Here is a 15,635-nt window from a genome sequence, read left to right as displayed (position 1 = left end):
TTCTGAGTTAAAAGGAAAAAAACAGAACTGAATGATAAAAATATTTAATTACAGACAATTTACGTAACATGGGTGGGAAAACCATTCAACACAAACATCAATAAGTTAAAAAAGAGCTATACATTCACTAAAAGTGAACATAATAGCTAAAAGTGTCTAAACGTCATTGTTTGTCATTTAACACTAACGTTACCCATTTAACGTTAGCCCCAAAAGCTTCATCTTAACTTATATTCGTTAGCATCTCGGCTAAAACATGCGCTCCATACACTGTGTACATAAATGGTTTAAAGACGTGTCAGAGTATACATTTATATAAATAGTATATAGTTAGTATATTTAAGTTATTTATATATTTTGACTTTACTTACATCCAATGGGACAGTGGAGAGGTTGTTGCGATCCGTTATTTTGAATTCCCGCCTGTCGCGCGAGCGGAACAACACCGGTGAACACTCGTGCCACTGATGTTTGATCGCAGACGGATCGGCAACATCAAAGCACAGTGAGAGCTATTTGTGAACTGACTGCTCTGTATGCTTTAGAGGTGTTGTTCTAAGTCCGTACGCTCTTTGTCATAAGGTGATCGGTCTGCGCAGAGCTGGAAAAAGTTAAGCACACATGCTAACGAAAGCGTCACATGGCACATGCCTTGACGCTGCGACATTGGGCCAACAGCGCCACAGTACTGTGGAGGGCGAGAATGCACAATAAACACAGAGCAGCTGCAGTTCGTTTTGATGGAAAGAGTTCGTTTTGATGGAAAGCACAACAACGTTTACATTTTCAAAAGATTTCAGTGACTTAGGATCTACTTATAGAATAAAAATGTTTATTTATAATATATTAATATAATTAATTATATAATACAAATAGTAAGAAATATAAAATAATTAAAAAGCTTGCTGAAATTTTTCGAAAAAAACATTTAGCCTTTTCTAATCATGTTTATGAGTTTAAATTGTGTGTTCACTTAGCAGGGGCCAAAAACCAAACTTTGGACTATTCTTATTCTCATAAAACATCGAAATGATCAGACACTAAAAATCCGTATTTCATGCAGAATTTTGTGGGGTTCCTCTAGATACTGTCTTGTACAAGAGAGATACTGTCTTGTACAAGAGAGATTCTCCAGGAACCGCTTACAAGTTTACAGATCTTACAAGAACCATTTTTTAGAATTTGAGTTCCTTCAATAACCCGCAAAGCACTTTGAGGTCCCAGTGTAGTGAAAAGGTGACTCCAGAACTTCACAACTGAATGTGGGGTTATTCAAGAATCTTCTAGGTTCCTGGAAGAACCACAAAGACTATAGATGGTTCCACCATAACCCTTTTATTGAGAAAAAGAGCTTTGGAGCACTTAAAATACAGCTTAAGGTTCTTTGAGTACACAACAGGATATTTGAGGTACCTTTTATTTTTACTGTGCAGGACTTCTGGGATTCTAGTTCTCCGTTGTATGAGGGTGTCTGCTGTTCGGCTTGTCGATTCTCTCCCCATGCTACTGGTGGTGACTATTGACTGTCTTGTCTATCTACCTTGTTAATAAAATTCTGTTTCTCCCCGCAATTGAGTCTGTCGCCTGGTATATCATGACAGAATAATCAACTCTTAAGAAAAACTGTAGAGATTGAATTAAATATTAAAAATCATAAAGAGAATATTTTTTCAAATGGGATTTATCATTTCTTTTTGGGGATTTAGGTGTAAATATGTCACCTGTACTGTTTGTGATGTTCTCACATTTATAGTACATATACAGTAGCACAAAAACTGCTAAAGAAAGAACTTAATCTGTATTTTTTTTCAGAGATCTGGATCCACATGAAGGGCTGAAGAGATTTTATTAAAAAAAATATTTTTAAGATGATGAATCAGACCTTGTAGCCTTTTCACATATTCAAACTTCATAACCTTGAATTTCAAAATCTACCCACAAACCACCTCTCCCATCCATCCTAAACAGCAAACACACAAACTCTTGACAACATCTCAATGCTTGCCTTTCTTTGAAGGCAATATCTGTGAACAAAGAACACATTAACATCATGCTCCAAGCTCCTTAAGATCTTGTGATGAATACAGAATGATATGGAGCTGTATTTAATAAAAACCGGTAACTTTCTTTTTAGATATTAACAGTTAATGAAATAAGGGAAAACGTACAGGGGAGGGGGTGGCAAGGTGCTCATAGTCACAAAAAACACTGTTAAAAAACTCTCTGAAACCGAGACATAATTGCAATATTTGAGCAAAGCGTATCCCATTTTAGAAGTCTGAATGGATCAGTTTATATTATTATACAAGATTGTGATACATTAAGATGAACCACCATTTTTCAATACTTAAAAAAACATTTTGAGCAGTCTGAACTTACAGGCCTTCTTTATTTTGACCACACTATTTATCCATTCCAGGTATTTATGTAGACTTATTTACATTTTATAAATACATGAAAACAATGCAATTTTCAGATGCATCACTGCAAACCACTGCAGTAATGTTAAAATACAAAGATTGCTATAAATGTGCAATAGGCAACCAGGATGATGAGGGATCACATTCTGAACAAATCCTTGAGCAAAACTTCAAGGGAAATGGGACTTAAATGGCCACGCAATTTTCTTATAATGGCATCCAACGTAAAGGCTTTCATCTGGGGATCTAGTTTAAAAGTCCTTGTGTCTTGATATCACATTCTTTTCCACTGTCTTCATCAATGTTTGTCACCTTCTCCATTGGGCGCGAATTGCTCGGACCGGTTGCATTTCTCTCCATTTTTTCATCCAGTTTAGGATTTCCTGTCCCTGAAACGGGAACTTAAAACACAAACATGTTTTTACACTTTACATTGAAATGTTAACAAATATATGGTCTACTTAAAACATTGTTTTTAAGTAATGTGACTGGTTGAGACTGGTTTTGACAACTTATAGTTGCTGAAGCGTTTTTTTTTTATTCAATCTTATGTAACCAGTCCTATTTGCCCAGCTCTATGCGGGCCTCGAACCAGCGTCGGTCCGGATGGGAGAGTGGTGCTCTACCATGGAGGCTAAAGGCTGCAGCCGCTAGCATCTTTCACTAGAGCATCTCTGTTGGTCGGGGCTGAGTCAACCCCACCAAGCTACTGTTATATGCATGAGCCACGTCCGGTTGGTCAAGGTGGTGGTGTCTCAACAATCTTTAGAGAATTTCTTTCTGTAACTCGGAGAACAGAGCATAAATTTAAATCATTTGAAGTGCTTGTGCTGAATGTAATTGTTCCAAACAAAAGTAAAAAAAACATTGCTTTCTGTGTATAGCCTCCCTGGGCCCTACACTGATTATCTGAAAGAGTTTGCAGACTTCTTATCGGACCTATTGGTTAACGTTGATAAAGTACTGATTGTCTGAGATTTTAATATTCACGTAGATAGTGCTAATAATAATGCATTAGCAGTGGCGTTTACAGAGCTACTACACTCTTTTGGAGTAACAATAGACCCACTCATCGATTTAATCATACACTAGAATTGATTATATCTCACGGAGCCAATCTAACCAATATAGATATTATACCTCAAAGCAATGATGTCACCAATCACCATCTTATAACATGTACATGTTATTTGGGAGCAATGAATTAATTACATTTTTTACAGAGAAAATCGAAAACATACGAGGAAAAAATAGTAAAAACTCAACCTCCAAGTCTGCCCTATGAATTAGTATCAACCATCGCCCCACGAGCCTGTCAGTCAAAATGACGGACAATAAAAAGTCTAGCGCAACCTCTGGTGTGTACGTGTGAAAATGCGTGTGCTGCAGTCAGACAGAGAAAGGTGAGGAGCCTATAGGCCTGTCAATTAAACAGAGTGGATGTAGCCGTGGATGATGAGAGAAGATGAAAAGAACGATTGACAACTTTTTCGTGAATAATGTTAAGTTAAGGCCTGATCCGTCTGAAAATCATAAGCAAAGCTCTGACAAGGAGCCATCAACCTCCCAGGTTATGTCAAGAACTGGAACATTTATCTTGAGATGTTTTAAGTTTCAGTTCAGTGAAGCACTTTAAGCACCAACACTTTTTCAGTAAGTTACCTTTCTTGTAGAATTGTGCTTCAAATAAAGAACTTTATGTTGACCAGGTTGTTAGTTAATCATTTACAAGTCAATTTTGCCTATGAACTGGTAAAACTGCGATTATGTGTTAAATGCGATGCGGTCGAAAATTTGGGTGCGCCTAACTTTTGTGCTGGTGCACCTAAGAAAAAAAGTTAGGCGCACCAGTGCAACCAGTGCAAAAAGTTAGTCTAGAGCCCTGCCTTCTCCCAGAGTCTTCTCTCTACCATTTATATGAGATAAGCACATGCGCGCAAACTGATGTCCGCCAGGTGGGACAAGAATATTTTCGTCTCGTTTTTATTAGTTGACGAAAATGTCAGTATATTTTTTATTACAGTTTTCGTTATCATGCATTCATTTTTATTTAGTTATCGTCTCGTTTTCGTCAGTGAAAACATGTCGTTAACGAATACTTTTCGTCGTAGTTTTCTTCAACGAAATTAACACTGATATGAATACAATAATTATTTGAAGAGTTTGGTTCCAAAATGAGATTTTTCAAAAATCATGTTTTTTATGATATGTTATCCTGTTTTTATTGTGTTTTATTGTGTTAGTTAGCTGTACTTTTTTAGTTGTTATGGCTTAATTCAAAACAAACCAACTACAGTTTGATTGATATTAATTGGAATGCACAATAAAAAAAACATGATTTTTGAAAATTTGTAAAAACGGAGTTATCTCAATTTGGAACCAAACTCTTCATTTTCTGGTGGTATATAATGATTGTGTAACATAACTGTGCAATAAACATTGGCCACTGGCTTGAAATGAAAGGGGCTATCAAATGTGTGTAAATCAATTATTTGGTCATAATAGCTAGGCAGAAGGGGCAATATTATTATTCTAAAACTGGACAGTGTCTCGGCTTAACTGGGCAGAGGCCAGTGAATGATCGGCCTGGCGACGCAGTCCTCAGAGATTATGGCTGATGTAGGAGCAAATGTTTGTTAGAGGTAACGAGTATTGCCAAGTCTTAAACTTATTCAAACATATTAATGTTTTCATAAAGGTTTGTTTTGTAGGTCTCTTTTAAAGAAGAAACAACGTGGCGCGTTAAAAACCGGCCTTCCAATGAGATTGGCGCTTTTGTTCACGTGCCTGGAGCTGCTGAAGTTACAGTAAAACATGACTTGTTGGCGCTCAAGCACAAAACGGTATTGCCGAGCACACATTAGCTGTGTCCCAATTCGGGGGTTACAACCTTCTTAGGTTGCGGACTTAAAAACAAGGACTTGTTTTTCAAAGCACGCAGCCTCAAAAGTCCAAGAACCGAACTGAAATGAGACGGTCCAGCCTTGCGGAGGATTTCCTAATTGCGACACCTGCTGCTCATGTTGCGTGGCAACAGCAGCAGGACACAGCAGAGACGTTTCTGACTTTTTTTCAACAAATACGGAGCCAGAAAAATGATATTTTATTTTAGAGAATATGACACGTTTATGTAGATTAAAACAGCCCAACAGTATATTAAATTAACCAATCTTACAAATTTAAAACACAATAATGCACCAATAATGTTAATGAACAACATCATATATAATATTAAAACACTGAAATGGACCGTTTTTGTGAATTACATACTTTTATTTAACTAAAGTTTTGAATGATTATTTAAAAATTTCAAGCCGTTACAGTCGCGCAATGAATCTCGGGATAGCCGAGGCTGTAAAGGATACATTCGTTCTATCTTTAAAAACCCACGGAAATAAGGTCGCATTTTGGGGCTGCATTTGAAGCAACCTTTGAATCGGGACAGCCTTACCAGCCTTCAGTCGCGCTGCTGACGCAATTGGTCTTAAAATGCAGCCTTCAAAGAACGCAGCCCCCGAATTGGGACACAGCCATTGACGAAGAGGAACCAAGATTAAGTCATCTTATGTGTGACAAGCGAGTGTCAGAACGCATAAAATGCTACTTATTTGGTTTCTGCGCGAGAGCACCCTCTGGCTTTAAGATGTGGTGGCATTTAACCATAATTCATTGACAAACTGAGCATAAGAATTGCACGATGTATTGTCCCAGCCCTAGTCTTTAAATTAGTGCATGTCCTGGGTTCAAACCCACAATGTAAAAAAAATTTCCGGCAGCTGGGTCGCCAGAAATAAACTGTAAAATAACTGTTTTTCCCTGTAAAATTACATGCGTACCCCATTTTTCTTGTAAATTTGCGGTCTTTTCTGTATAAAAAAAATACATGAAATAAATGTAAAAAAACGAATTAACGTTTTTTGACATTATACGTTGACAATCTTTAAAATGTAACAGAATTTTTTTTTTAATTACGTTTTTTTACAATGCATGACTTTTGTGCTACCGCTATAAGACATGATCTATTCTTAGTCTTCCATTTCATCACTAAAAAACACAATTTTTATCAGCATTTCCTCTCTAGTTGAAAAATAAAAAATATTTTTTATCTGCATGCGTTTTTTGCTTACATTCTAGATTTAAATGATTGCCACCATCCGCTTCACTGCCTCCAACAGCATCATCGTTTTCCTCGCTGACTTTAACTAGCCGCTGTCTTGCGCTTTCAAAAACAGACTTCAAAACAATGGAGTCATCAAATATCTACGACACAAATGAAGCACTTAACATTCTCTTCACAATTCACCTGCTAGAATCTGTTACCCTTTTGCCTTGCAAAAATATTCAGACTTAATTTGCTCATGTCAGTGAGTTACAACTTTTGTTCTTTGTGATGAAAGCACAGAAACTCATAATTATGTTAATGCATCATTAAAATAATGTTTTTTATGTTAGACATTTGACTTCTAAGCTATTTGCATAAATATTAAACCATATATGGTACAGGCTCTGACTTGACAGAGATGAAGAAGAATTGTCTGGTGCATTACAATCGGCCTGTGCTTGAAAGATAAATCAGTTTTCAGGTCATGAATCTGGGAATCTAGGGAAATGAAGATCATTTAAATGAAAGTCAATGTTGATGTTATTTTCTGTAATATCAAAAAAAACCAAAATTTAGTATGAATACTGTTGCAAGGCACTGTAAATGCATTTTAAAACTAAAATGTTTCCACCTAGTATTTTTAAAGCTTCTGTGAATATATTTGCGAGGCGCACCTGAGATCCTTCCAGATTAAACGTCTGAGCATTGTGACACATCAGCATAATATCCTTTTCCAGGTCTGCAATGCACCTGTATTTGTGATTACGGACCCTCTCCTGCAAAAACACAATCCAGAGTTCAGTCAAAAGGATGAACGAAAATAAATAAGATTACCACAAAGAAAAACGAAGATTTCACAATAAAGACACAATCATTTTAATTTTTTGATAACATATCTAAAACCTCTGACACCTCTATATCACTCTCAAACAGAACCAGCAAGAACATACAATCTGTTGGACAAGAGTAAAATGCGTGGATCTGAATTTCTGAGGTGAAAGGGACTGTCAGTAAGCGTAAAGATAAGAATGAAGTGAAGATCGGTCAGGTGCAAAGTGTAGTGAGGAGATGAGAAATGAAAAGAGGAAGTTTGGAGGAAAGCCAGGTTCCTGGGTTGACAAATGCTGCAGACATGTTGGTAGACAGAAATGATATTATAATTAATATGGTGGAGGTACTGTAATGACATGAAATGTTCACAAATTCACCCTGATCCTCCTAAAGTCCACTGGCTTCCGGATGAGCTCGTAATACTCTGGCACCTCTTTCCTTGAAGGTAGCTGGACGAAACCTTTACTGATTTGACGGCCCAACCTGTACAACAGGGGTGTATTAATAAAAAGCCATCTTTTCACAGATTCTTTTGACTGTGCTAGTATCTAAGACATTACAAAAAGTATGATATAAAAATCTGTTGCTTAGTACTTTTTTTTATAAATAATATTGGGTTCACAGGGCCTATATGTGTGTGTGTATATTGGAGTACTGACGTGTCCTTGTAATTAATGACCATATCCACGATGGTGTTCATTTGTTTTGTGAGTTTGGGAGGGTTGGGGGGCAGCTTCTCAGCGGGTGGACGACCCCGTCGCTTTTTGACCTTCTCCACCACCTCCTGACCAGTCTCAGAAACCTGGTTGACTTGATTATCACTTTTTCGCTTCTTCAAGTTGCTTTCCTCCTCCATAACCTCAGTCAGCCCGTTTTGGATAGCCTGAGACTGAGGAGAAAATATAATCCATGAAAACTGTAAGGAGTGGTAATGAATGTGACAAAAGAATGACATTGAAAAATTAACTGGAACTTATACAGAATTTGACGTCTAATGAATAGGAAATATTTTAGTTGAACTCCTCAATTATTGCACAATAAGGGACGTGTATTTTAAAATGATTAACAGCATATAAAAACTTTCCACAATATCCACATCAAACGATGCTTAAAATTTCCAACTTTTTTTTACTTTACACCCTACCCAACAGTGACACAAATAAGTCTACTTAATATTTGACCAATGACATTTTATTGTGGGCGGAGCTACCCAACACTCCAAGATGTCGTATTACTTAACATTTGGCTGATTCGCAAAAACAAAAGCCTGGTCAGCAGATTGCTGTACTACTCAAGTTTCTTCTGCCGGTTTCATGTTGTTGGTAAGTTACATAACTGGCCGCGGCACTTCTGATCAGAAATAAGATGTATTGCTGGTAAAAATAAGGCAGGGAATCAATTTACTGCTAAACATTTTGTTCTGCAGCAGAAAGAAACAGCATTTGTATGCCTCAGTATATAAATCATATAATAAACAAGATGATTGATTATCAATGCCTCACTCGAAACGCTGACAATCTGAAAGAGATTAATTGTTCCATACACATTTTTAGTGTAACCGTGTTTACATGCAGAAACAAACCACATATAACAATGAAATCGCTCACAGTAACATTAAGATCCGTTGAGTGATGAGTCTCCAGACATGTCATCATGTTGTCAACAATCACTGTCATTCATTAATCGGAAATCACAGACTGTAAATAAAAATCTATTTCTGATCGCTTTCTCACTGTCACATTACATGAACCTCGTATCACCTACTGGTTGGACCATGGTGAAAGACAGCAAGTCTGGAAATGATTTTATATTTTAAACAGGGATCAAAACATTTACATTTAGCAGACGCTTTTATCCAAAGCGACTTACAGAGAGTTCAGGGAACAATACGCGATATGTCATACAGGAGCAATAATACAATAGGTGCTAATACAAAGTTACTAGTTTCAACAAAAGCCAGACCAATACCTGTTGAGAGAAAGTCAAGTATTCACTGAAGAGATGGGTTTTAAGACAGTCAGCCTTAAACTACAAAGCAGTTGAACTGTCTGGTCTTTTATTCTGACAAACCTCCAGATGCAAATTGATGCTGATCATCATCAGGGATCAAAGTCTTATCTTGGCTAAATGTCTTAACCGGGCGAGCTGCCTTAAACCTTCAAACCTATCAAATACTTGTTTATATGTATATTTACTTGATTCTGTAAATTGTTCATGTGAAAACAATAAATAGATTGATAAAAAAAAACAATCAAATACGTACAGCTCCCTTCACTTCACTTATGTTTAATATATGAAACTACACACACTTCACAATGCCACAAAGTCGGTATATGATCAGCCTGATCTCACAGGAATGCATAACGTTTTTATGAGACGGCTAATATGTATAAAATTGTGAATCGTACAAAACATCTGAATGTTAAAAAAACAATAATGAATCCCCACCCCTTAATGTAATTAACATTTGATTGGTATATATATATATATATATTACATATTTTTTTATATTTATACAGTATTTATTGTTTGTGGGTGTATTGATAAAGCTTGAACCTTAAACTGGCATGAAAGCAGATGGAATTCGTACGATTAAGCCAGCTTGTAAAACAGTTATGAATTACAGTGAGATTTATGGTGACTCTGATTTCTTGCCAATAAGCTTGACATAACAAAACAGTGATGAGTGGCTGAGCTTACACCCCCCCAGACAAATCACTGACTGAACATGTTCCAATAACACAGAGACGTGACACCGCCTCTTATCAGCATGTGAGCGTCTTGCTCCCATGTACAAGATCCTAAGTAAATGCAAAAATAACCAGGGAAAGGATATACTGTATGTGTATGTGTGTGTTGCCTGTGCGAGACTGTGTTTCACACAAAAGCAATTAAAATGCAGAGATACGCCTGCCGCAACCACTGCTGGCAGAGTGAGCACATGAGTCGGATGAAAATATGAATTTTGAGTATGCTGCTATGCAGGCAACGCCAGCCAACACGCAAAAACACACAGAACACTCGCACACTCATATGCACAAACACCAAGGCACAAATTAGACAAAACAATGCCATGAAATGAGAATAGCCACCCGAATACAAGGATTTCAAGAAATACACAGAGCGAGCGATAGAGAGACATAAGAGAAATGAAAGAGCAGGCGCAGAGAAACACACGGAAAGCATTTATTCACGTGTACCCCAGGGGAACATGTGGAAGGAAAGAGGCCTAATAATAAGCGGCATAATAATGGAATGCGCACACATACACTTACACACAGAAATCTGAAGCAGACAAAAACATGCAGAATGTTTGTCCTCAAAACACAAAGTCTATCCCCGGTGCAATTCTTCCTAACATGCAAGACATAGGAACAGCCCCTTTTAACGATACACGAGTCTAAAAAGCCTGTGTTCAGTGCACTATTCCCTCCAGCATCACAATCCACACAACCGATATGTCTGGCCAATGTTTCCTTTTACCAGACACAGTTCACACTTACACACACACACGCTCACAAACATTCCCTCGCTCTCTCCCTCTCTCTCCCTGTCTGTCTGTGTGACCATGTGCTGAAGTCTGGTGTGATTGCGTGCTCTAGCAGGAGAGAGAGAGCACGCGAGATGGAGAGAGAGAGAGAGAGAGAGTAGGAAGAGAGAGAAAGGAAGAGGGCGATTTACCTGACTGTGGTCTCTAGGCTGGCTCCAGTCTGGAGGAAAGAGAATTAGCAAACCAGCATTGCAGCGCGCAGCCAGTCTCTTCATCAGCTGATCACTCAAAACGCACAGCCCAAAAGGGGGGCGAAAAGCGCCCGGCTTTTCATACACAAATCAATTGGCGTAAGGATGTTGAGAGAGGGAGAGAGAGAGAAAGCAAAGAGAAAGAATTAACTGTGAGATGCCTTTCTGCTAGTTTGTCCCTGTGGAAAGGCCTGCAGCTCGCTTTCCTCTCTGCCTCACACACAGTCTCTCTCTCTCTTTCTCTCTCGCTCACTGCATGTTTTAATATCGACTGTCGCAATCTGGTTTCTTTTTCCTTTTTTCCCCTCTCTCTCTCTCTCTCTCTCTCTCTCTTTCATGGTCTCCTTCAGTCTTTTTAAACGCCCCTCTGTTAAACAACTGGGCTACATTTTTTGTGCCTATGCAGATGGTTTTTGTAAGCTTTACTATCTTGAGATGATTCCAAGGTGGTTAATGGTGTGTTACACACACACACACACACACACACACACACACAAAGGCACATAAATTGGGTAATGGCATGTTTGTATCAGCGTCTGGGAGCTTTACAAACATGAACGAATGGATTCAAGTGAAATCATTAGGGCTATAAATATTACCCAATAGCCACAACAAAACACAACAGCTTTCTGTTTTCCATTGAGAATGAGATGACTAACTTTTAAAGTGCTCCGCACTGAATTCACATGTAGCTCCAGACATATGCTTAATTATCATTTGCAAGAGCTCTGAGGTATCCTAATAGCGTAATTACTATTCTTGGTCAAACACAATCGGTTGATGGCAGACCGGAGACACATACTTACTTTAAAATGCTGTGTTAAACCGTTACTGAAGTGAAAATGTTCGGTAATGAGGTATTTATCCAAACGACACCTTATCAGTGATGCATTCTCATTCACTCCAGTGTTTTTCACTAAGGAACTAAACAAGTAATAAGCAGGAGATAATTGAATTAGTCCAAACAGAGTTTGATATACGACTGACAAACTGATCTTCACTAAAGAAATCGGTTGTTATTTTTGTTATTTTGGTATGCAAGTAAAAAAATCTCCACTCTTTATAATGTCATAGTGTGTTCTTTTCAGCATTTACGAATTGATGTGCATTCATTATGCATGTTTTAGTTTAATGAAGGCGATACTAGTTTCTCTGAGGTTAAAAGGTCACCAGACATCCCTGTGATGAGTCATATTCATGCTTTTAATCTTTAACATGATCATCTTCATGAATGAAATATGACTGCTGTGTCTGTTTAAAGATTCTGTTTCATTTGAGCTTACATTTGCCATGGCAACAGCTTCATTAGAAAAGACAAGACATCTTTTCATCGATCAACTATTCATCTTTAAAAAATCTTATTAGATTGTCACCAGACTCTGCAAAGCAGCAGTTATCATTTGGCTGTAAAAGAGCGGATTGTTAGCACATGTAAACCGAGTTACGATTACACGCTGTCATAATGTTACATTTTGTATGCATGTTTTGCTATCAGGTCGACAAGGGCATTTTTGTAAAACATCTCAGGCAGTTACTATGGCAACACCACGTTTTTACTGGCTGCAGATCGCACCGAGCTGTAATGCTATAGCATTCCATCACAAAACACAGACACACACATTCTCGTCCAGACACATTCAGGAGAACATTACCGAACACGGTGAACCTTTGAACTACATAATGAAAAGCTAAAGGTCAAAAAGATGCTGAACTCACGTGAACAAAGAAGCAAAGTAGTTTTAAGATGTGATGAAAATAGGATCCAATAGTATGGCAGATGCTGTCTATTATTTCTCTTTATACCTCTATACATTAATGTATAGCCTGTATTTTTTCATCTCGTGAAAAAATCTTTTGTTCCAGACATGACTCAACCTCAAAATGTCTTGTGCTTAAATTGATTGTTTTCAAGCAGCAGACTGCAATAATGTCTGTCAGGAGTTTAGGTAACAATACAAATGTATACATACAGTAATTGCTATTAGATTATTAATGATAATCTTAAACTATAATTTATTTTATTATTAAGTTTATTTATTTTATTTAGCCTTGTTGTGCAAGATCTCTGGAGCTTGTGCAGAGGCAGCAGCTTTTGCCAGAGGGGAACTGGAATCCCCTGGTTGGGCCTGGGTTCTCCTGAGGTTTTTTTTCTCGATTAGAGTTTTGGGTTCCTTCGCCACCGTTTGCATACTGTTTTTGCACTATCTGCCTGACCGGGGGGGCTGCTTTAGAATTTTAAAGTTTTACTTAATTAATATTGCATATAGGAATTTATAGTCTGTTATATTTGACCTGTGCTTCTCTCTCCTTTATCCTTTATCCTAAATGTGTGCTCTCACTGAGCGTGTGTGTGTGTGTGTGTGTGTGTGTGCGTACTTGTCTGTGTACGTACGTGTGTGTGTGCGTGCGCATCCGTGTGTGTGTGTGTGTGTGTCTCTATGTCCATGTGTGTTAGTACGTGTGCATATTGTGTGTGTGGAGTGTTTTGTATGTGGGTATGTCTGTCTTCTGTGTTTTCAACCTTTTCTTGTTTCTGCAGGTACAACTTTAATTATTTTGCTTATAGTCAATATGTCTCATGTACAGCTGCTTTGTAACAATGAAAATTGTAAAAGCGCTATATAAATAAAGTTGAGTTGAGTTGAGTAATTAATATAATATATATTGAAGTAGCCTACAGGAAAATGAGTTTGCAACAAGGTCAGATCACTATTGTTTCTTCTCAAGTCCAAACCACAGAAAACCACATCGGGAATCATTGAACGGGCACAATGGCATAAAAGTGTCAATGCAGCCTCTATGGGTGGGATAATCTTTAATCTCTCTTATTCTAAACGTGTGTTGCATTTAAAAAGGCTCATTAAAATAGCTAAACTGAGAGATGTGCACATATTTTAAGCCAAAACCTCTTTTTAAGTTCTAAAATGTCTATTTACATTTACTGCAAATCTCCTGCAAAATAATGTACCGTAAAATAATAATATTTTCTCAATTTTTGTATGACCTTGTGTTGTAGACATTCCACAATTAGCCAGTAAAGACATCTTGTAATATAAGGTGAATCAGATGTACCTCTGTATCAGTCTTTCCACATGTACTGGTAATCTTAGCTTGTCACCACCAGATGGCAGCATTGTTGTGTGTGTTCAATATAACTACAAAAACTAAAAGAAATAGAGTAAAGACTTGTACGCACGGGGCGATAATCGCATGCGCTTATTGCCAGACGTTTTCGAGACGTTTTTCGGTGTTCATACCCAAAGATTTTCACTGGCGATGAGCCGAGTGACCATGCAAATTCACTCCCTGACATAGATGGCGCTTAATGAAAAACGGAAATTCCCAGTTCAGGTGGTGCTGCGCAACTTTATGCTTCTGACACTCGCTTGTCACACGAAAAAATAAATCTCACTTCCTCTTCGTCAATGTGTGCTCGGTAAGACCGTTTTTTGCTTGAGCGCCACTAAGTCGTGTTTTACTATAACTTCAGCAGCTCCAGGCACGTGAACAAAAGCTCCAATCTCATTGGTCGAGACAGCAACAGATTCTGAACAGCAGTTTCTGAACAGCAGCCACAGACGGAAGGGGCGGAGCTTGCGTTCTTACACGTAGTCGCGCTACCTAGAGTCTTGGAGTGTGATTTGCTATTGTTACACGCGAAAACGTCATATTCTTAAAGCGGCAGTCCATAGGAATGACCTCTTTGTCGCCATCTCAGTTTGTAATTGCTACTGCAGGTGATGTGCGGAGATATTTCTTTGCGTGAGTTGTGATTCGGCGCTGCTCAACTGGGCGGATGAGTCTGATGTTTTGAGTCGTGGCCTGTGACCACTAGTGCAGCGGTGAGAATCTTCACTGTACATCAGTAGCGCATAATAAACACAGATAACATGACAGACGATATAACACGAAACAAATAAGAACATAAACAGAAACAAATAGCGCAAATGGAGGCTGTGTTGAAGTGTTTTGATATTATTTCGGGTGCTAGGTCATTTTGTTATTTCTCATGGAAACTCCCGTAACGCGAACCGGACAGAAGATCCCCGAACGCGGGTCTCAAATGCTGACAGGCACGGTCATAAATCATTGTACATCATACAACTTTATATACTATATGCAAAGCCTTGCCATAATATCCGGGATATAAGTCCGTAAATTTGAGTAAAATCACAGGCTTCACTTGTCCGTGCTAATGAAATACAGATGTGGGGAGGTAATTTCTAAATCACACGAGGTCCCCAGATAATACTAATCCCGGGCGAATACGTCTTACATTACATTTATCATAATGAACATAAAGCGAGAAAGAACAACCGATGAAACTGTACCCGTCTATATTAACACAACAAGTGCACTACGGTTTTTGTGTTATCTATTGAAATATTAAAAATTTGTCTTACCTGTTCAGAAGAAATAAAGCGATGTCTGCATCCCTTTACAATCCTTTCAGATCACGGAGTTCCCGCCACCTTTGAAATGCCCTGCCAATATTAATTTTCGCACGAGTCCGATCACATTCCCTGTTTCTATATAAACTG

General features: G+C 38.1%; 1 protein-coding gene across 1 annotated transcript; it reads right to left on the bottom strand.

Annotated features, from left to right (window-relative positions):
* Positions 1 to 959: 959 nt before the first annotated feature.
* On the bottom strand, positions 960 to 11,379 carry LOC130549965 (probable global transcription activator SNF2L2). Its single transcript, XM_057327296.1, has 6 exons — positions 11,035 to 11,379; positions 8,013 to 8,242; positions 7,731 to 7,836; positions 7,197 to 7,298; positions 6,548 to 6,680; positions 960 to 2,821 (listed from the first exon to the last, which is right to left on the bottom strand). Exons 1-6 carry the CDS (start codon positions 11,116 to 11,118, stop codon positions 2,667 to 2,669), a joined length of 810 nt encoding a protein of 269 aa, XP_057183279.1. The 5' UTR covers positions 11,119 to 11,379; the 3' UTR covers positions 960 to 2,666.
* Between the last annotated feature and the right edge of the window lie 4,256 nt (positions 11,380 to 15,635).

The sequence above is a fragment of the Triplophysa rosa genome, linkage group LG2, assembly GCF_024868665.1.
Source record: "Triplophysa rosa linkage group LG2, Trosa_1v2, whole genome shotgun sequence".
Classification (NCBI taxonomy): Eukaryota; Metazoa; Chordata; class Actinopteri; order Cypriniformes; family Nemacheilidae; genus Triplophysa; species Triplophysa rosa.
The sequence above is the reverse complement of the archived record's forward strand: the minus strand, read 5'-3'. Positions and strand labels throughout refer to the sequence as shown.